The sequence below is a fragment of the Lissotriton vulgaris genome, chromosome 1_1 (assembly GCF_964263255.1).
Source record: "Lissotriton vulgaris chromosome 1_1, aLisVul1.2, whole genome shotgun sequence".
Classification (NCBI taxonomy): Eukaryota; Metazoa; Chordata; class Amphibia; order Caudata; family Salamandridae; genus Lissotriton; species Lissotriton vulgaris.
In genome coordinates, this window is record NC_141685.1 from 889,769,967 (window position 1) to 889,792,953 (window position 22,987).

A 22,987-nucleotide genomic window follows, 5' to 3' on the forward strand; every position below is an offset into this window, starting at 1 on the left:
GTATTTCTGGAATGCTTTCAGGGCTAGGAATATCGCTAGCAACTCTAGTTGGTTGATATGCAGTTTCTTTTGTTTGGTTGTCCAGAGCCCTTGTACTGTGTAGTGAAGGAGGTGGGCTCCCCAGCCTGTCAGTGATGCGTCCGCTGTTAGTACTAGTTGTGGAACCGGCTCTTGGAACAGTCGCCCCTTGGAAAGGTTTTGTGGGTTCCACCACTGCAGAGAGTTGTGAGCGCCACTGTCTACCAACACTAGGTCTTTTAGTTGTCCTTGAGCCTGGTTCCATTGCCGTGCTAGGCATTCTTGCAATGGACGCATTTGAAGTCTGGTATGGGGGGACAATGAATATGCAGGAGGCCATCATGCCTATGAGCTGCACGAAGACTCGAGCTGGCAGAGAGTGTTGTGGTAGAAACTTGCAAATGAGCATCTGCATGCTGGCTATCCTCGCTGAGTTTGGGTATGCCTTTGCAACTGAGGTATCTATAGTGGCTCCCAGATATTGTTGTATGTGGGACGGTTGCAGATGCGATTTTGGGTAGTTTATTGAGAAGCCTAGGCTGTGTAGCAGCTGAAGTGTTTGGGACGTGTCTTCTGCACATTGTTGGTATGATTTTGCTTGTATTAGCCAATCGTCCAGATACGGGAACACATGAATGTGTTGCCTCCTGAGATGTGCCGCTACTGTCGCTAAGTATTTTGTAAACACTCTTGGAGCTGTGGTTACCCCGAAGGACAGGGCCTTGAATTGGTAGTGCTGACCTTCTATTATGAACCTGAGATATTTTCTGTGAGCTGGATGCACAAGTTACTACTTGTGTAACGATATATCTGTAAGAGACATTAGTTAGTGATAGATTCCTTACCTTAGAATATCCCCAGGCGTCAGACTGGATCCGGAAATTTTTGCGTAGCAATACCCCTGCGCGCTGGTAGGCGTCGTCTGCGGCTCCGCGTCCGTCGTCGGCGTCGTGAGCGCCGGGGATGACGTCGTCGGAGTATTTAGACGGCGCCCATGCGCGCTGACGTCAGTTCTGATAACACAGCTTTTCCGCGCCAGATACGCAGAGCCATGATAGAACTAACACTGGTGCCATGAAACTAGGGCCCTGAAAGGGGATGACCTTAACCCTAAATATCGGTTCGCAGAACGGGGAGGATGGGTGGGCGGTAAGGAATCTATCACTAACTAATGTCTCTTACAGATATATCGTTACACAAGTAGTAACTTGTGCATCTGAAAGAGACACGTTAGTGATAGATTCCTTACCTTAGAATAGATACCCCAGCAATACCAACCCCGGTGGTGGGTCTGCGAACCAATATCACACCAGAAAGTCCTGGAGGACGGAACGGCCAAAGAAGCCATCCCTCCGGACTTGACTGTCCAAGCAGTAGTGTCTTGCGAACGTGTGCAGCGAGGCCCACGTGGCTGCCTGACAGATGTCCTGCAGGGGGACACCGCGGCCCAGGGCAGTTGTCGTTGCCGTGGCCCGAGTGGAGTGAGCCCGCAATCCAGCCGGGGGCTCCTTCCTCGCCATGGAGTAACATGCTTGGATACACAAGATGATCCACCTGGAGATGGTCATCTTGTGTACAGCCTTCCCCTTCTTCGCGCCCACGTAACCAACGAAGAGTTGGTCATCCACCCGGAATTGGCGTGTGCGATCTAGGTAGTAGGAGAGCGCACGTTTTGGATCCAGACGGTGGAGCCTCTCCTCCTCTTTCGAGGGATGCGGAGGCGGAAAGAAGGTGGGCAAAGTGATGGACTGCCCGATGTGGAAGGCCGTGACCACCTTGGGCAGAAAGGAAGGTCGTGTACGCAACACCACCTTATCAGGATGAACAGACAGGAAAGGTGGAGAAGACGAAAGAGCCTGGAGCTCACTCACCCTCCTGGCAGAGGTGATGGCAACCAGGAAGGCCGTCTTCAGAGTAAGGAGACGAAGAGGGCAGTTATGAAGTGGCTCAAAGGGAGCACACATCAGATAGGTGAGAACCAGATTCAAGTCCCACTGGGGCATCACGAAGGGAACAGGAGGAAACATGTGCGTGATGCCCTTCAGAAATCTACTCACAATAGGGGACTTGAATAAAGAAGGCTGATCAGGTAGCCTCAAGAAGGCTGATAGAGCAGAAAGGTACCCTTTAAGAGTGCCCAGAGCAGAGCCCTGCTGGGCAAGGGAAAGAAGAAAGAGCAGCACTTCCGAAAGGGGTGCAGAGAGGGGATCCACAGCCTTTGCTGCGCACCATGCCACAAATCTGTTCCACCGGCAGGCGTATACCGACCTAGTGGAGGGACGCCTGGCTGCCAGAATGATGTCACAGACTTCGGGAGGCAAGTCAAATGGCCTCAACTGCCGCCGCTCAATCTCCAAGCTTGTAGGTGGAGACTGGACAGGTTCGGGTGCAGGACCGTCCCCTGCTGCTGCGACAGAAGGTCCTCCCGAAGAGGCAGACGAATCGGGGGATCGACTGACATGCTGAGTAGCTCGGGATACCAGTACCTTCGTGCCCAGTCCGGAGCCACAAGGACGACCTGGGCCCGGTCGCGCCTGATCTTCTTCAGCACTCTGGGCAGAAGTGGTATAGGCGGAAAGGCGTACAATAGACCGCAGCTCCACTCGCGACGAAAAGCGTCTCCGAGCGAGTGCCGCCTTGGAAACTCCAACGCGCAGAACTGCTGACATTGCGCGTTCTCTTCTGTGGCGAATAGATCTAACCAAGGCTCTCCCCACTGTCGAAAGAGACCTTGCGCCACGTCCGAGTTCAGACGCCATTCGTGATCCATCATGCACCGGCGGCTGAGTTCGTCCGCCCTGGCATTCAGAGAGCCTGCCAGGTGTTGAACCACCAGGGTCACGCCCTGATGTTCCATCCACTGCCAGAGGCGCAGAGCCTCCTGGCAAAGGGTCCACGACCCCACACCGCCCTGTTTGTTGCAGTACCACATGGCGGTGGTGTTGTCGGTGAACACTTGCACCACGCTCCCCCTGACAGAGGGGAGGAATGCCTTCAGCGCAAGACGAATCGCCCGCAGCTCCAGAAGGTTGATGTGGAGCCGGGACTCCGCCGGAGACCAGAGGCCTCTGATCTCCGCCTCTCCCATGTGGCCCCCCCAGCCCTGGAGGGACGCGTCCGTCACAACTACGTGCTCCGGCTGGGGTAGGGAGAGGGGTCTGCCACTGACCCATTCGCGGTCCGTGAGCCACCACTGCAGTTGTTTCGCAGTGCCCTCCGAGATCAGGACATGATCGGACAGGTTGCCCTGATGCTGGGCCCACTGAAACTTCAGGTCCCACTGCAGAGCCCGCATCCGCCACCTGGCGTGACGCACCAGAAGGATGCAGGAGGCCATCAGTCCCAGAAGCCGCAGCGTCAACCTGACCGAGACCCGGGATAACGGTCCGAAGACAGGAATCAGAGCCTGAATATCCCGGACCCGCTGCTCGGGTGGGTAAACCCGAAACTGCGCCGAGTCGAGAACCGCTCCGATGAAAAGGAGCTTCTGAGAGGGACACAGGTGTGACTTCGGCACATTGATGGAGAACCCCAGCAAGTGCAGGAGGTCGGCCGTAGTCTGGAGGTGGCTGACGACTGTTTGGGGCGAGCCCGCCTTCAACAACCAGTCGTCGAGGTAGGGGAAGACTGATACCCCCTGCCTGCGCAGATGGGCTGCGACCACCGCCATCACCTTCGTGAACACCCGTGGGGCGCTGGTAAGGCCGAAGGGGAGCACGGTAAACTGAAAGTGCTCTAGGCCTACCGTGAACCGTAGGTAACGCCGGTGGGCCGGCAGGACGGGGATGTGGAAATAGGCGTCCTGCAAGTCCAACGCTACCATCCAGTCTCCTGGGTCCAGGGCAGCCAGGACCTGAGCCAAAGTGAGCATCTTGAACTTCTCCGTCCGGAGGAAGCCGTTGACGTTCCGCAGATCCAAGATAGGGCGTAGGCCCCCTTTGCCCTTCTTGGGCACCAGAAAGTAGTGGGAGTAGCAACCACGTCCTACTTCTGGCCCAGGAACGCGCTCGATGGCCCTCTTGGCCAAGAGGGCCAAAACCTCCTCTTGCAGAAGTTGCAAGTGATCCCCCGACACACGGTGGTATTGAGGTGGCATGGATGGAGGGGAAGACTCGAAGGGGAGGGAGAAACCCCTTCGGACAATTTGCAGCACCCACCTGTCCGAAGTGACTGTATGCCAGTGGGAGAGGTGATGGCGAACCCTGCCTCCCACAGGCGTCACATGGGCCTGAAAACTCGGACTAGGAAGGTTTTGAGGCGGGGGCTGCTGAGGGTGGTGTGGACTGGCCTCGCCGTTGGCCCCTACCACCGCCACGGCGGTTCCCACGGCCGCCACCGCGTTGGGTATTCTGCGGTGCGTGGCTGACGGTCCGCGGTGGGGCGCCCCTTCCGTGGCCACGAAAGGAGCGAAAGGCACCCGATTGCTGGCGTGGGGCCGTAAGGCCCAAGGACTTGGCCGTGGCCCTGGAGTCCTTGAAACGTTCCAGCGCATGGTCTGCCTTGTCGCCGAAGAGGCGACGGCCATCAAACGGCATGTCCAGGAGGGTGGCCTGGACATCGGCCGAGAAGTTGGCGGACCTCAACCAGGCGTGGCGTCGAACCGCCACCGTCGTTGCCATCGCCCTGCCCAGTGAGTCCGTGGTATCCAGCCCACACCGGATAGAGAAACGTGCCGCATCTCGGCCGTCCGCAAGGGTTTGGCTGAGTTTAGCCCTGACCTCCTCAGGGCATTGTGGCAGCACCTCCGCAACCGTGTCCCACAGGGTGTGGGTGTAGCGGCCCAAGAGACAGTTGGTGTTCACAGACCGTAGCCCTAGGCTCACAGACGAGAAGACCTTCTTCCCGAACTGCTCATATCTCTTGGATTCCCTGTCGGGCGGGGCCGACGGGAATGCGGATTGGGAGTTAGAGGCCTGGATGACCAGGCTCTCGGGGGTGGGATGGGTGGACAAAAAGCATGGGTCGCCCGGTGCCGGGTGGTAGCGTCTGGCCACGTTCCTGTCCACAGGGGGGCCTGTGGCGGGCTTGGACCAAGTGCCCAGCAGAACGTCACACAAGGCCTCATTGAACGGCAGAAGGGGCTCCGTGGAACCGGACTGCTGTTTGAGGACCTCAGTGAGGAGATTAGTCCTCACGGCCGCGACGGGGAGCTGAAGGTTTAGGGCCTTAGCTGCCTTCGTCAACACTACGCTGTAAGCAGAACCCGCCTCCGAAGCCACAGTCGGAGGCGACGTAAATCCAGTGTCTGGCGAGGTGTCAATACCACTGGCCTCCCCAAGCTCATATGTCCAGTCCTGATACGACTGGCAATCACGTGCCAGAGGGTCCTCGGACCCCTCCCATTGCTCCTCGCCACCTGGCTCCTGGAGACCAGGATTAACAGCCAGGGCCTCCTCGTGGAGATAGAACTCTCCGAAGGCCGACGGAATCGGCGCCCAGCGGCGCCCCTCCGACACCTGAGTAGGACCGTAGGAAGCATTGGGGTCGGCAACCACATCGGCTGCCGGGGACGACACCTGAAGGGACGGCGCCGGTGAGGTCGTAAGGTCGACCGGCGAGGTCCCGGATCCGGAGCCGGATCCAGCGAGGTCGCGCGGCGCCGGGACCGAAGTCGCCAGCGGCGCCGGGCCCGAAGTACCCGACGTCGTCGGGGCCAAAGCGCCCGACCCGGAAGGACCTCCAGACGGAACCGATCGGCCCGAAGGCGCCACGGGAACCGACTGAGGAGGGAGGGCCCTCATGGCCATGAGGTACCTCTCGACCTCCTCCTGCGACGCGCCGTGCCCAGGGACCCGAAGGTGTGGGGCAGGCGGCGACGCTTGCGACTCCCGCGGAGCCGCGTGGGCGGTGTCGCCCGAGTCCCCGGCCGCATCGAGCGAGCGTCGGGGCGGGTCGGAGGATCGATGGTGTCGCTCCGACCTCTCATGCCTCTTACCTGAGGACTTGGAACCAGACGATCGGTGTCCACTCCCGGAACGTCGATGACTCCGACCTCGCGACCTGTCCCTCGACCTCCCGTGGGACCGGGACCGGGACCTGGAGCGGCGCAGGGCCGAGTGCCTCAACTCGAGACGCTTGCGGGACCGCTCCCGCCTAGCCTTCGACGTCAGAGCCCGGCAGTCGACGCAGGTCCGATCGTCGTGGTCGAGGCCTAAGCACTTCAGGCACCGGCGATGGGGGTCCGTGACCGACATGAGTCGGCCGCACTTCGAGCAAGGCTTGAACCCGGGCATCCCTGGCACCGATAGTCGAGAATCGACTAAAGAGAGGATCAAAAAGATCAAAAAGTGTTCAGTCAAAAAGTGACTGGGGGTAGAGCTTCTTCCGGATCTGCGCTAGCTGGCGCGGAAAAAAGAAGAACTGACGTCAGCGCGCATGGGCGCCGTCTAAATACTCCGACGACGTCATCCCGGCGCTCACGACGCCGACGACGGACGCGGAGCCGCAGACGACGCCTACCAGCGCGCAGGGGTATTGCTACGCAAAAATTTCCGGATCCAGTCTGACGCCTGGGGATATTCTAAGGTAAGGAATCTATCACTAACGTGTCTCTTTCAGATGGATGGGTATGTGAAAATACGCGTCCTTGAGGTCCAATGTTGCTAGGAAGTCTCCTTGCTGTAGTAGTGTGAGTGCTTGCTGTAGTGTGATCATATGGAAGTGCTCCGACAGAATGTATTGATTTAGGGGTTTGAGGTCCAATATTGGTCTGAGGGAACCGTCCTGGGAATAAGGAAGTATAGGGAGTATAATCCTGTCCCTTGATGTTGGAAAGGGACTGGCTCTATGGCCCCCTTTTCCAGCATGCTTTTCACCTCTTGTTGTAGCAGGGAGCAGGGTGATATGTTATTTGGACATAGGACGGTGTCTGGGTGGTATGTTGGGGGGTTTAGAAGTGAGTTCCAGGCAATAACCATACTGGATAATTTGTCTCACCCACCTGTCCGTGGTAATTGCGTTCCAGACAGGTAGGAATTGTAGGAGTCTGCCTCCGACCGTTGTTAGGTGGTCTGGAGGTAGCATGATGATGTCACTGTTTTGTGGCAGTGGAGGCTCTGGTGTTATTGCCTCCACGTCCTCTTCCCTTATTACTGTTACCCCTATAACCTCGTCTGTTGGAGTTTTTGGTAAAGGAACTTTGTGTTTTGCCTTTGTATGATGATGACGTTTGGGAAGTATTGCCTCGTGTAGCTGCCCTGTATGAGGAGCGTCGAAAGGAACTTCTGTGTTACTGAAACTGCAATGCTCCCATTGACTTTGCGGTTTCGGTGTCCTTCTTCATTTTATCTAAAATGGTGTCGACAGCAGGGCCAAAAAGGAAGTCTTGATTGACTAGCTGATTAAGAATGGCGGACTGCACCTCGTTCTTAAAGCCCGAAATACGCAGCTCTGCATGTCGCCTTAGTTAAACACTAGTGTTAATAGACCTGGCTGCGGTGTCTGCTGCATTAAGGGCACATTTGATGGAGGCGTTTGTAATGAACTTTCCCTCCTGTCTGAGGTCATCAGCTTGGGCTTTAAAAGGCTCAGGTAGGTGTTGCATTAAGCTTTCAAGCTGGTCATATTGTGCCCTGTCGTAACGAGCTAGCAGAGCTTGTGTGTTGGCAATTCTCCATGAATTGGAGGCCTGTGCTGCTACCCTTTTACCTGAGGCTTCTAGTATTTTTGATTCTTTATCGGGGGAGGGGCTTCCCCCGTTGTTTGTGAGTTAGCCCTTTTGCGTGCATTAGCCACCACTAGTGAGTCTAATGGTAACTGTCCTCTGATGTAGGTAGGGTCTGTAGGGGCTGCTCTATACTTTTTCTCAATCCTGGGATTGATTACCCGTGCCCTGGCTGTATATTTAAATATGTCAGGTGCGTGTTTTAACACTCCCTTTAGCATAGGGAGTGTGCTGACCCTTTTTTCTGAAGTAGGGAAGGTGTCAAATAAGAAGTCTTCCTCTACATGGTCATTATGCATATCTACATTGTGGTACTGCGCTGCCCTGTCTATTAATTGGTTGAAGTCAATGGTGTTGTCAGTAGGTGAAGGCTTACTTGGATAAAAGGAGACATCAGGGATAGGATGGGTGTTATAAGGGTCAGTTGGCTCCTCCCATGGTTCATTTTGTGGCTCAGGATCCTGTGGATAATCATAATCAGGCTGAGGATTTTCCCCTGTGTTCCCCTCATTGTCCCCATAGTGAGAAGGAGAGTAAGGGGCAAAAGGAGTAGTAGGCATAATGGGATAGAAGGGAGTGAAGGGTCTAGATGGAGAAGTCCCAAAGTCCTTCTTTTTTAGTGGAATAGGGGAATGAGAGTCAGTGTCCAGTGGCCTCTTCTTCCTGTGCAGGATTGTAACTTTACCAGTCTCAGGATTAATATATATTTTTGCCTGGTCGTCTGCTGGATCAGGATGGAAGAGTTCTTCCTCCACTGTTCTTGGTTGTGACTTTTTTGGGTTGATAACACCTTCTGCTTAGACTACTTTTGGTGCCTTAGTGCTTTTCTTCGGCTCTGGCCCTTTTTTCGGGCCGGCGAGTGTTTTTGGGTCGACCGGGTCTTTTGGTTAGACACGTTTCTTGTGCTCGACAGGCTTTTTTGGTTGACTGCCCTTTGCTGAGTTGGTCTTTTTAGGATCGACTAGTGATTTCGGAGCACTTGTTTTCGTGTCGATCGCCTTCTCTGGCCGGATTATAGGCTTCGATATGGCACCCTTCCCGTCGGCGACCTTCTTTGGTTCGGTGACTTTTGGCAGAGCCGGCTTTTTTGGCTCGACGTCCTTTGTGTCGGTGCACTTTTTGGGCTTAGCGGCCTGTTTGGGGTCGGTGCCCCGCGGCTCGACTGCCTTTTTCGGGTCGACCGTTTTCTTCGGGTCGACGCCTTTAGGCTGCACGGTTTTCTTTGGCTCGACGGCCTTCGGGTCGATGACCTTTTTAGTTTCGGAACCTTCTTTGGGATTGTGGTACTTGGCCCTGGGGTCTCTGAAGGTTTCGGAGCCGAGACGGATGGCGGGACTGGCGAATGTTTCTTTGGATCTTGGCTAAGGCCTTTTGGCGATGCCTCGACCAGAGCCTTCGGTAATGGGGTAATCGGTGTCAGGGGCAGTGTACTCACGATTTGCCCCGGTGGGATCTCATCATCGCAGTACGAGTAGTCCTTGACGGTGACGATCTCTAGGTCCGAATCTGGAGCTTCTGGAAGTTCTTGGTCCGTTGCCTGTCGCTGCATCTATTGCCTAGCGGCCCGTCGATTCTGTATGGTTTTCTTCGACCGAAACTGGGCGCAGGCTGGGCAGGTTTCTTCCTTATGGTCTGGAGATGCAACACTTGTTGCATACTGAATGCTTGTCAGTATGCGGGAACTTGGAGTGGCATTGTGGGCATCTTTTGAACGGGCTCCTTTCCATCGACAGCAGGTCCACGTGGCGCCGAAAAGGCCCAACGGCCCGCGTCGACGACCGGTTCGAGATGGAAAGCTTTATCAAGTCAAGAGGTACCGAGCGAGAACAATACCGTCGAAGGCCTTTTGGCCTTTATAAAAGTTTTGTTTCGGATCCGAAGTTGGAGTGTAGGAATAACATCCGAACCCAATGGCGGAAAAAAACAATCTGAGGATGGAGAAGATGCCCATGCGCACTGTAGTCCAGGGGAGGAGTCACCTATCTCGTGATACTTCAAAGACTCTTCCAAGACAACAAAGTGCAATCATCCGGACCCAACACTAGGCGGCGATCTATGCACAGATAAGAATTCAGTAGCCCACATGCCTCGAACATGATGTTTCTTAGCAACTGCAGACACAATGACAGTGTCTGGCTTCGGGTTAATTCGGAGGAACGTTGAACCTTACTGTGGAGGCTTTTGTCATACCAGTGGAAGAATTCTTTCTTCCACCATTTCAGCCAGACCTGGCATTAAAGGGAGACGAGATATGGGAGTTTCTCTGGGGTGAAGCATCTAACTGCTAATCAAGGGGCTTTTAACTGGATACTAAGCTTGGATGCTACTACTGCGAAGGCCTCCTGAAAACCGATAATGTTATCCACTTGACACTCTAGATGGAGCCAGTAATGGATGTGGGAGTGTAAGATAAACTAGAATCTCAACAATCTGAGGATCTATCAGGTGACAGAGAGATTTCTCTTATGGCAGCGTTTACAAAGTGGAAGATCTCATTCGGAAGCCTGCAGTGAATGTGGAGGAGATTGGAGTACCTCCACTGGTCTGTACTCTCTCATGGATGGAGGCATTTTTCTTATGAAAGACACTGACCTCTCCAGAAGCAAAACCATAACCTTTGGAATTGGTAGGAATATTCTGGTGCTATGACAAAGTTGAAGGGCCACAATGGAGAGGGAGAACCATTAGGAGAAAATAGGCTACATGATATTCCCTTGATATGCTTTCTACCATCATAAGTGTCCAGATGTTGAATGACTGACATCAAAGGCCTCGACACAAGATGTCTTGCGTCAGATCCCTTAACAGTGAAAAGTGCTTCAACAATAAGTGATAGGACAGCGAATGGCAAAGTCTGTCATCAAGAAAACTTCAACACCATTTACTTTCCCAAGTGGCAATGTTTAGCCAACAATTCTTCCTTGACAACGAGCCAGTCAGTGCAGCCCCCATGTCAAGAGTGCTGCGACTGGTAGGGCCTCTGCTTCTCCCCCTTTCTGGACTGCTCTGCTTTGATCTCCCTCGATGGGAGCCTTTGGAGGGACAGGCATTGTCAAAGTGGATGCAGATGTTACCCTGGAAACCCTGTGCTTTTTGTTCCTAGTAAGCAAGTCCTCTCATATCCCTCTCAGCCTAATGCCCTACCAATCTTTGAAAGACATTTTGGAACAAAGCTCCTATTTCTTAGTGTATTGGGAGGCTGGAAGGCAACTCTCAGAGACCTGATGAAGGACTTAAGTTGCTTTCTTTCTGCCACTAGAAGGGTACTCAACAAATAAGGACGGGATGCAGACTGGAAAATGTGGCTGAAAAGTCAAATGAAGCTAGAGTCTTCTTCACAAAAACAGAAGTTGAATAAAGAAATTGACAGAAAAACTGCCAAAAACAAGATGAAAAACGTCTAGTTTTTCAGGGTCCTACTCTTTACAACCAAAAAAAATAACTGAACCTGGGAGACAAAGGCCAGTACAAGGTATCATGGGATTAGAAGCATTGACTAAAAGGCAATTTGTTTTTGTATTTTTTTTTTTAGCTCTGCTAGCTTGAAGCCTAGCAGACCTTTTACCCCTTAATTGTTCATAACCTGGGCATCCATGTTTATGTTCAGATACTGCAGTATAGTTTTGTGAAGGGTTGAAATTTGAATGGTGTTAATGCTAAGGAAAATATGGCTGATGAAAGGCTTCAGAAGGTGCTTCATAGCATTAATTAGGCTGATTTTGCACCTCAATTGTAATTTACATAGGGGGTATGAGTATACTGGTGTCTCTACACACAGCTAGGAATGAATAGTTGTAATTTATAGGACTATCAGTGAAGGTTTTTTTTAATGCAGAACTAAACATTTTGCGACAGTTTATTGGATAACTGTGGCATTCTGAAAATCATGCAAGTACAAAGCATCTCATGCTGACAAAACTGCCCTGTTTTAACTAACTTAAGTTAATATTTTACTAAGAAATAGATAATAAATGAGATCTGGAGGTAGTACATAGAAACATTCTGAATAACAAGAAGGAAACATTGAGAAAAACAGAGTGACTATCTGCTGGTTTCTTCAAATCTTAAGACAAACATAAAAGGCATCTCAGTTCTGTAAACTGTGGGGCAGGAGAGTGGGTGAATGAGGGTTTTGTGGGGGTTGAGGGGGCATGGCATCAGTTCACTCCTTCCTTGTTCATCTTCATTTATGCAGCTAATCAGAGGCTCATCTTTGACACACACTTGACCATTCATGCAAACTAAATGTATAGCCTTTCAAACTACAGGTATCTAAATGGAAAAAGCAGAGTAGCACCAGTTAAGCACTTCATGAACATTAAAGGTCCTGACATCCTGGCCCCGACTAAGCCTCAATCAAAAATGAAAAAAATAAGTCTAAGGGCAACAGTCACCTATGTAAAACCTAAAAATGGGTTGTCCTGGCCAGAGAAGGGGCCCATAGATACTTTTCAACTATTGCTGCCGATTATGCATTGAAAGGAAACCGTAATATCATTTTTGAAGGGTTAAATGAAATATGCATGATTTATATATACACCCACTTGACTGTATAAAATACACACATTCAGGTAAGGGTACAGCCATGTGAGGGTGTAGATTCAGTAGATTACTCTTTACCAGAATCCCACATACCTTGGGAAGAGTTTGCTTCCTCGTCGTCCAATGTAAGGTCAATGACCCCACCTCCAGGTTTTCCACCCTGAAAGAGAAACTTAAATATTAGCAAATGTGTCCACACAGACCTAATTGCACAGGATGTATACTCTGAAAATTCAGTTACATATATTACATCAATGGGCTAGGAAAATAGCCTACAAATTTGGGTGGGTCACAAAAATTTAATTTTGAAGTGCCAACTGGAATCCTTTCAAGCGTAAAAAGATTCACCTGCATTCTTTAAGGGTTACTTCCTGTATTGGGTCTTAGACATGTATACTTGCAGATTTGATACTTTACTCACTAGTCTGAACTTCCTTCCATCGGTCTCCCAAGGGGTGGAGTGCAGCTTTGTTTCATTCGAAGAGCCAGGTCTTGAGGTTCTTGCTGAAGGTGTGCAGGGTTGGGCGGGGAGTGTCTGATGTTAACAGGGAGCTTGTTCCAGGCTTTGGCTGCGATATAGGAAACGGTTCTTCCGCCAGCTCTGTTTCTACAGATGTGGGGGGTCTCTGCTAGGGTGAGCCTATGTGAGTTCTAACCCTGCCCTAGGCTTTCAGCTTCAGATTTTTCAACTTGTAGCAGTGAAATGTGCATATCTTGGAGCCTCTTGAAAAAGGGAGTAAATCTATCAAATATATCAGTGCTGGAGAACTGTTGCTATAGGGAAGGAACTTTTGCTTCTCCAGCACTGGATAGTTTAGAGATTAACATGCTCGAATTAGGATTAACAAAGCAGTCCCAATATTTGGTGGTAGGTGGGAAAGTCACATTATGGGTAAAGGGTGAGGCGCACCTCTGGTTGCACGACCAATCCTTTTTGGTTCTCACATCAATGCAGTAATACTGTTGGAAAATGTGAGTCATTGTTCACGTTACACAAGTTACTTACCTTCGGCAATGCCTTGTCTGGTAGAGACTATATCTAGATGCAGATTCCTCATCTTTAAGTTTCCCTGACGTCACAATGGATCCGTAAGTCTTTTTGTGAGCCGTACTCCTGCACGCCAGTAGGTGGCGCCATTCGGCTCTACATTCATAACCTGCGCCAGAAGTGACTGCTGCGGCACCGATATAAGAGCTACCTAGGTGCACTGATGCCAGTTTCTTTTTTTGACTGTCCACGCCACTGATGTGGAAAATTAGGGACCTGAAAGAAGTCAGTCCTGTCCCTAGAAATCCGTTTGCAGAGCGTGGAAGATGGGTGGGTCAAGTAAGGAATCTACAGGTAGATATAGTCTCTACCAGACAAGGCGTTACAAAAGATAAGTAACTTGCTCATCCTTTAGAGACTTCTAACTGCAGATTCCTTAACTTTGAATAGATACCCAAGCAAAACCATCCCTGGTGGTGGGTGTGCAGACCAGTATCAAACAAGGAAGTCCTGCAGCACTGTAGATGCTAAGTGCCCATCCCTACAGACCTGACTGTCCAGACAGTAATGCCTGGTGAACATGTGCAGGGAAGCCCACGTTGCTGCTTGGCAGAAGTCCAGGACCGGGACTCCGCAAGCTAAGAAAGTGGTTGTAGCTTTAGTCAAATGAGCACGCAAACCATCTGGAGGTTGCTTCTTGGCCAATGCATAGCAGATTTTAAGGCAAAGCACGACCCATCTGGTGATGGCTCGCTTCTGCACAGCCCGGCTGTTCTGTGCATCAAAATAACCCCTGAAGAGTTGGTACTCAGCCTAGAACTCTCGGGTGCAATCAAGATAGAACGACAAACACTTTTTGGGGCCAGATGATGGAGTCACTCTTCTTTAGAGAGATGTGGAGGAGAGTGAAAGGTAGGCAGTGTAATGGATTGGGCGATGTAAAATGGGCTAACCATGTTCAGTATAAAGGAGGCCCTTGCGCAAAGCACCAGTTTGCCAGGATAGACTGATAACTACGGTGGTGTGGATGACAAGGCTTGCAGCTCACTTACTCTACGGGCAGATAAAGCCACAAGGAAAGCTGTTTTAATCCTCAGACACCTGACAGGAAAATTATGAAGAGGCTCGAAAGGCACACACATCAAGAAAGTCAACACCAGATTAAGATCCCACTGAGGCATGATAAATGGTGAAGGAGGGAAGAGATTAACCAGAACTTTTAGAAACCCATTTCCAATAGGGAATTTGAAAAGAGGATTAGTCAGCTGCAAAAAGGCTGAAAGAGCAGACACGAATCCCTCAAGAGTGCCCAGAAGAGATCCCTGCTGGGCAAGGGAAAGAATGAAGAGTACAACTACAGAAAGGGGATCAATAGCTTTTTCTGCACACCATGCCACAAATGGTTTCCAACGGCAGGAGTATACCATCTTGGTGGAGGGATGCCAGGCTGTCAAGATGATGTTACAGATTTCAGGAGGAAGGTCAAACCTTCTTAACTGGCACAGCTCAATCTCCAGGTAAGAAGACGGAAACTGGGCAGGTTTGGGTCAAGGTCCCTCCGCTGGTGCTGCAACAGAAGATTCTCCTGAAGGAACAGCCTGATCGGAGGATCGATAGCCATGCTCAATAGCTTGGGATACTAGACTCTCCGTGCCCACTTCAGAGCCAAAAGGATGACTTGGGCCTGTTGTTCTTGAGCACTCTGGGCAGGAGTGGTACGGGCAGAAAGGCGTACTGGAGGCCTGTGCTCCACTCAAGACAAAAAGTGTCACCAAGTGAAAGCTGGTTTGAAATCTCCAAAGGGTGAAACTGCTTCACTGTGCGTTCTTGGCAGATTGAAACAGATCTAGCCAAGGCTCTCCCCACTGTTGAAAGAGACCATGTGCCACCTCTGGTTGGAGACACTTGTGATCCGCTAGGCATCAACGGCTCAGTTAGTCCACTCTGGCATTCAAAGAGCCCGCCAGGTGTTGTAACCACCTGTGATATGCCCTGATGTTCCAGCCTGCCCAGAGATGCAGGGCCTCTTGACAAAAGGTCCAGGGTGGTGTTGTCCATGAAAACCTGGACTAGCCTTCCCTTGATGGAGGGTAGAAAGGCTGTCAATGCCAGTTGGATTGCACAGAGTTCCAGCAGCTTGATGAGGGATCAAGGTATCGCCGGGGACCAGAGACCTCTGATCTCCACCACTTCCAGATACCTGCCCCATCCCAGGAGTGGTATATCTGTCACTACTGTGAGATCTAGTTGCGGGAGAGAGAGGGGTCAGCCTCTGACCCAATCGCAGTTTGTGAGTCACTACTGTATCTCTTACACACTTCCCTCCGAGATCTGGACCATGTCGGAAAGGTTCCCCTAAAGTTGTGCCCATTGAAACTCAGGTCCCGCTACAGAGCCTGCATATGCCATCGTCATGAGTTAACAGCAGGATGCAGGAGGCCATGTGACCCACTGTCTCAGAGTCTGCGTCACCGAAATCCAGGATAGAGGCTGAAACATGGGAATCATACCCTGAATGTCCTGGACTTGCCACTCAGGAGAATAACCGAGAAACTCCACTGCGTCCAGAATAGCTCCAATGAAAGGGAGTGTCTGAGTGGGAGTCCGGTATGGCTTCGGCATGTTGATAGTGAACCCTAGTGAGTCCAAATGGCTCGCCAAAGTGTGGAGGTGGGAGGCGGCAGCCGGAGGCAGGCTGCCCTTCAACACTAGTAGTCGAGATAGGGAAAGACTGGCAACCCTTATCTCCGTAGGTTAGCTGCAACCACCAGCATCACCTTGGTGAACACCCGAGGGGCGCTGGCAAGGTCAAAAGGTAGCACATGAACTGCAAGTGTTTGTGGCACACTGTGAACCGCAGAGAACATTAATGGGCAGGCAGGACAGGAATGTGGAAATAAGCATCCTGCAAGTCCAACGCTACCATCCAGTCTCCTGGGCCCATTACAGACAGGACCTGAGCTAACATGAGCATTTTGAATTTTCTACTGCTTAAGGAAGTAGTTGGGGGCCTGCCGGTCTACGATAGGACTAAGGCCTAAGTCCTTTTTGGGGACCAGAAAGAAGTGAGAATATCAACCGCGTGACTTTCCTGTGGAAAAGGGATAGAAGATTCTCGGTCAGCCGGTCATGAGATTGTGGCATGTAGGGAGGAGTTGGCACAAAGTTATACAGTTGGAGACTTAAAGAGAGAGGGCTGTTATGACAGCCGCAAAAAAGACAGACAGAGCAGAAAGGTAACCCTTCCGAGTTCCCACAGCAGAGCCCTGTAGGTTAAGGGTCAGAATAAATAAAAAGAAAGTAGAAAGAGAAGCAGAAAAAGGGTCAATATACCTTTCTGTACAGTATAATACGAATTTCTGCCAACAGCAGGCGTATACTGACTTACTGGAGGGCCGCCTTACCGCCAAAATAATGTTGCATACTTTTGGAGGAAGGTCAAAAGCCATCAACTGCCACTGCTCAATCTCCACGAATGGAGGCGCAGAGTTGACATGTTCGGGTGGAGGACCCTTCACTGCTGCTGCGACAGAAGATGCTCCCGAAGGGGCAGCCTGATTGGGGGACCGTTGCTAATTTTCAGAAGCTCTGGATACCAGACTCTCCTCGCACAGTCCGGAGCCACAAGAATGACTTGGGACCGATCGCTCCTGATTTTCTTCGGAACCCTGGGCAGGAGTGGAATGGACGGAAAGGCATAAAGTAGGCCTGAGCTCCACTCACAACAAAAGGCATCGCCGAGTGATAGCTGACTTGGACACTTCAGCGCACAGTACTGCTGACACTGCGTGTTCTCTACGGAGGCGAACAAATCTAACTAAGGTTCTCCCCACTGCTGAAAGAGACCTTAGCGCCACCTCCGACTGGAGATGCCATTCGTGAACCACCAGACATCGACGGCTGAGTTCAGCTGCTCTGGCGTTCAAGAACCTGCCAGGTGTTGAATCGCCAGGGTTATACCCTGCTGTTCCAGCCATGTCCAGAGACGCAGGGCCTCTCAACAAAGGGTCCACGGCCCCACTCCGTCCTGCTTGTTGCAGTACTAAATGGTGGAGGTGTTATCTATGAACACCTGCACTAACTTTCCTTTGACAGAGAGAAGAAATGCCTTCAATTCCAACCGTATCGCTCGGAGGTCCAAGAAATGTATGCGGAGCCCAGACTCCACCGGAGACCAGTGTCCCATGATCTCCATCTCTCCCAGATGGATGCCCCATCCCAGAAGTGACGCATCTTTTACTACTGAGAGATCTGGTTGGGGAAGGGAGAGGGGTCCGTCATTGACACAATCGCAGTTCATCAACCACCACTGCAGATCTTTTGCAGTCCCTTCTGAGATCTGAACCACCTCAGTTAGATTTCCCGGATGCTGTGCCCACTGGAACTTCCGGTCCCACTGCAGAGTCCGCAAACGCCACCTGGCATGCCTTACTAACAGGATGCAGGAGGCCATGAGGCCCAACAGCCTCAGAGTCAGTCTCACCGAAATCCAGAACAGAGGCAGAAATATCGGTATTATAGCCTAATGCACAAGTTACTTCTTGTGTAACGATATATCTGTAAGAGACATTAGTTAGCGATAGATTCCTTACCTTAGAATATCCCCAGGCGTCAGACTGGATCTGGAACCTTTGCGTAGCAGTACCCTTGGCGTCGGTAGGCGTCGTCTGCGGCTCCGCGTCCGTCGTCGGCGCCGCCGTGATGACGTCGTCGGAGTACTTAGACGCCGCCTCCGCGTGCTGACGTCAGTTCTTAGCCACAGCTTTTCCGCGCCAGAAGCGCAGAGCCATGACAAAAACCAACACTGGTGCCATGAAACTAGGGCCCTGAAAGGGGATGACCTTAACCCTAGATATCGGTTCGCAGAACCGGGAGGATGGGTGGGTCGGTAAGGAATCTATCACTAACTAATGTCTCTTACAGATATATCGTTACACAAGTAGTAACTTGTGCATCTGAAAGAGACACGTTAGTGATAGATTCCTTACCTTAGAATAGATACCCCAGCAATATCATCCCCGTGGTGGTGGGTCTGCGAACCAATAATCTAACCAGAAAGTCCTGGAGGACGGAACGGCCAAAGTTGCCGTCCCTCCGGACTTGACTGTCCAGGCAATAGTGTCTGGCAAACGTGTGCAGCAATGCCCACGTAGCTGCCTGGCAAATGTCCTGCAAGGGCACACCTCGGCCCAAGGCAGTTGTAGTGGCCGTGGCTCGAGTGGAATGAGCCCTCAGCCCAACAGGGGGTTCCTTCTTAGCCAAGGAGTAACACGCCTGGATGCACAAGATAATCCACCAGGAGATGGTCCGCTTGTGCACCGCTTTCCCATTCTTAGCGCCCGCGTACCCAACAAAGAGTTGATCATCCACCCGGAACTGTCGTGTGCGATTCAGATAAAATGAGAGCGCACGTTTTGGGTCCAGACGGTGGAGCCTCTCCTCCTCTCTCGAGGGGTGCGGAGGGGGAAAGAAGGTGGGCAAGGTGATGGATTGCCCAATGTGGAAGGCCGTGACTACCTTGGGCAGGAAGGAGGGCCTTGTCCGTAACACAACCTTGTCCGGATGGACTGAAAGGAAAGGAGGTTTACAAGATAGAGCCTGGAGCTCACTCACTCTCCTGGCAGAGGTGATGGCTACCAGGAAGGCAGTCTTCAAAGAAAGAAGCCGAAGAGGACAGTTGTGAAGTGGCTCAAAGGTAGCGCACATCAGGAACGTAAGAACCAGGTTCAAGTCCCACTGAGGCATCACGAAGGGAACAGGAGAAAACCTATGAGTGATGCCCTTCAGGAATCGATTAACGATAGGGGACTTGAACAAAGAAGGTTGGTCAGGCAGCCTCAGAAAGGTTGAAAGAGCGGAAAGATAGCCCTTGACAGTGCCCAGAGCAGAGCCCTGCTGGGCAAGAGAGAGAAGAAAGAGGAGAACCTCAGAAAGAGGGGCATTGAGGGGATCCACAGCCTTTGCTGTGCACCATGCCACAAATCTCTTCCACCTGCAGGCGTATACTGACTTGTGTGGAGGGATGCCTGGCTGCCAGAATGATGTTGGAAACTTCAGGAGGCAAGTCAAAGGGCCTCAACTGTCGCCGCTCAATCTCCAAGCATGGAGGTGGAGACTGGACAGGTTCGGGTGGAGGACCGTCCCCTGCTGCCGCGACAGAAGGTCCTCCTGAAGAGGCAGACAAACCGGGGGATCGACTGACATACTGAGTAGCTCTGGATACCAGTACCTTCATGCCCAGTCCGGAGCCACAAGGATGACTTGTGCCCGGTCGCGCTTGATCTTCTTCAGCACTCTGGGCAGAAGTGGTATAGGTGGAAAGGCGTACAACAGACCGCAGCTCCACTTGCGACGAAAAGCGTCTCCGAGCGAGCGCCGCCTTGGAAATCCCAACGCGCAGAACTGATGACATTGCGTGTTCTCTTCGGTGGCGAATAGATCTAATCAAGGCTCTCCCCATCGCAGAAAGAGGCCTTGCGCCACGTCCGAGTTCAGACGCCATTCGTGATCCATCGAGCACCGACGGCTGAGTTCGTCCGCCCTGGCGTTCAGAGAACCTGCCAGGTGTTGAACCAACAGAGTCACGCCCTGATGTTCCAGCCATTGCCAGAGGCGCAGAGCCTCCTGGCAGAGGGTCCACGACCCCACTCCGCCCTGTTTGTTGCAGTACCACATGGCGGTGGTGTTGTCCGTGAACACTTGTACTACACTCCCTCGGACAGACGGGAGGAATGCCTTCAGTGCCAGACGAATCGCCCGCAGCTCCAACAGGTTGATATCGAGCCGGGACTCCGCCGGAGACCAGAGTCCTCTGATCTCCGCCTCTCCCAAGTGGCCTCCCCAGCCCTGGAGGGACGCGTCCGTCACAACTTCGTGCCCCGGTTGGGGAAGGGAGAGGGATCTGCCGTTGACCCAATCGCGGTCCGCGAGCCACCACTGCAGCTGTCTCGCAGTGCCCTCCGAGATCAGGACATGGTCGGACAGGTTGCCCTGATGCTGGGCCCACAAACTTCAGGTCCCACTGCAGAGCCCGCATCCGCCACCGTGCGTGATGCACCAGAAGGATGCAGGAGGCCATCAGCCCCAGAAACCATAGCGTCAACCTGACCGAAACTCGGGATAAAGGCCGGAAGATCGGAATCAGAGCCTGTATATCCCGAACCCGCTGTTCGGGTGGGTAAACCCGAAACTGCCCCGAGTTGAGAACCGCTCCGATGAAAAGGAGCTTCTGAGAGGGGCACAGGTGTGACTTCGGCACATTGATGGAAAATCCCAGCTGGTGCAGGAGATCCGCCGTAGTCTGGAGGTGGCTGATGACTGTTTGGGGCAAGCCCGCCTTCAACAACCAGTCGTCGAGGTAGGGGAAGACTGAGACCCCCCAACCTGTGCAGATGAGCTGCGACCACCGCCATCACCTTCGTGAACACCCGTGGGGCGCTGGTAAGGCCGAAGGGGAGCACGGTAAACAAAGTGCTTGTGGCCTACCGTGAACCGCAGGTAACGCCGGTGGGCCGGCAGGACGGGGATGTGGAAATACGCGTCCTGCAAGTCCAACGCTACCATCCAGTCTCCTGGGTCTAGGACAGCTAAGACCTGAGCCAGAGTCAGCATTTTGAACTTCTCCTTCCGGAGGAAGCCGTTGACGTTCCTCAGATCCAAGATAGGGCCGTAGGCCCCCTTTGCCCTTCTTGGGTACCAGGAAGTAGTGGGAGTAGCAACCACGTCCTACTTCTGGCCCAGGAACGCGCTTGATGGCCCCCTTGGCCAAGAGGGCCGAAACTTCCTCCTGCAGGAGCCGCAAGTGATCCACCGATACGCGGTGGTGTTGCAGTGGCATGGCTTGAGGAGTCGTCTCGATCTGCAGCACCCACCTGTCCGAAGTGACAGTGCGCCAGTGAGAGTGGTGATGGCGAACCCTGCCTCCCACTGGCGTCACATGGGCCGAAAAACACGGACTAGGAGGGTTTAAAGGTGGATGCCGCGGGGGTGTGGACTGACTTCACCTGTTTCCCCGACCGCCTCCGCGGCGGTTTCCACGGCCGCGACGCGCTGGACGATAGTTCGCGGCGAGTGGCTGGCGGCGCGTGTGGGGACGCCCCTTCCTTGGCCACGAAAGGCACCCGTTTGCTGGCGCGGGGCTGAGAGGCCCAAGGACTTGGCCATAGCCATAGCCCTGGAGTCCTTAAAGCGCTCAAGCGTGTGGTCTGCCTTGTCGCCAAAGAGGCGACGGCCATCGAACGGCATGCCCATCAGAGTGTTCTGAACGTCTGCCAAAAAATTATCGGATCTCAGCCAGGCGTGGCGTCTGACCGCCACAGTCGTAGCCATCGCTCTGCCCAGCGAGTCAGTAGTATCCAGTCCACACCCGATGGAATACTTGGCTGCGTCCCGGCCCTCCACAAGGGCTTGGCCGAGTTTGGCCCGTACCTCCAACGGACACTCTGGCAGCACTTCCGCCACCGTCTCCCACAGAGAGTGGGTGTAGCGGCCCAAGAGGCATGCAGTGTTGGAAGACCGCAGTCCCAAACTAAGGGACAAGAATATCTTCTTGCCATAATTCTCGTACCTCTTGTATTCCCTGTCCGGCGGGGCCGACGGGAATGCGGACTGGGAATTAGAGGCCTGGATGACCAGACTCTCGGGGGTGGGGTGGGAGGACAGGAAACATGGGTCGCCCGGAGCCGGGCAGTGGCGTCTGGCCACGTTCCTATCTACAGGTGCACCCGTAGCGGGCCTGGACCAGGTGCCCACAAGAACGTCGGTCAAGGCCTCATTAAACGGCAAGGACCTCTGTGAGGAGGTTAGTCCTCACGGCCGCAACGGGGAGCTTAAGGCCCAAGGCCTTGGCAGCCCCCGTCAACACCACACCATAGGTAACCCCCTCCTCCGAAGCCACGGTAGGAGGAGAGACAAACCCAGTGTCTGGAGAGGTGTCCAGGCCACTGGCCTCCCCAAGGTCTCCTGCCCAGTCCATATCAGACTGACACTCTTTGGTCAGAGGGTCCTCAGACCCCTCCCAATCCTCCTCATCACCCATCTCCTGAGACTCAGGGTCGTAATTGCATGAGGTCGGTTCATAGAAGTAAAAATCTCTAAACAAAGGAGGCATCGGGGACGGCGCCGCCAGAGGACGGCGCCGGAGGTGACACCACACGGACCGACGCCGAGGGGGTTGTAAGGTCCACCGGTGACGGTCCAGAGCCTGAGGAAGACCCATCAGCGTCCCATGGCGCCGGGCCCGAAGGCGCCGGCGGCACCGGAGCCGCTGAGCCCTGCGGCGCCGGGCCCGAGGGCACCGGCGGTGTCAAGATCGTGGGGCCCTGCGGCGCCGGGCCCGAAGGTGCTGGCGGCGTCGGGGCCGAAGCACCCAACGGCGTCGGGGTCGGAGCCCCCGACCCACTAGGGCCCCCAGACGGGTTCGCTGGGCCCGCAGGCGCCGCGGAACCCGTCGGAGGAGAAAGGGACCTCATGGCCATGAGGAAACGCTCAATCTCCTCTAGCGTCGCGTTCAGCCCAGGGACCGGAGGGTATGGGGCTGGACGCGACGCCCACGACTCCCGAGGAGCCGCGTGGGCAGTGTCACCCGAACCCCCGGCCGCGTCGCGCGAGCGTCGGGGGGGAGTCAGAAGAGCGATGATGCCTCTTCGACTTCTTGTGTTTCTTACCTGACGACTTGGACCCGGAGGAGTGGTGCCGACTCCCGGAGCTGTGACGGCTCCGTCCCCGCGACCGGTCCCTCGACCTCCTGTGGGACCGGGATCTCACGCGGCGCGTGG

General features: G+C 53.3%; 1 protein-coding gene across 10 annotated transcripts in view; it reads right to left on the reverse strand.

The window, feature by feature from the left end:
* ATF7IP (activating transcription factor 7 interacting protein) overlaps positions 1-22,987 on the reverse strand; it is a 673,891-nt gene that overhangs the window by 151,598 nt on the left and 499,306 nt on the right. For all 10 annotated transcript variants that reach the window (XM_086958904.1, XM_086958898.1, XM_086958874.1 and 7 more), the window contains one exon: positions 12,317-12,383. In XM_086958904.1, coding sequence (XP_086815030.1) covers positions 12,317-12,383 — 67 coding nt within the window. The remainder of the gene's footprint in view (positions 1-12,316; positions 12,384-22,987) is intronic.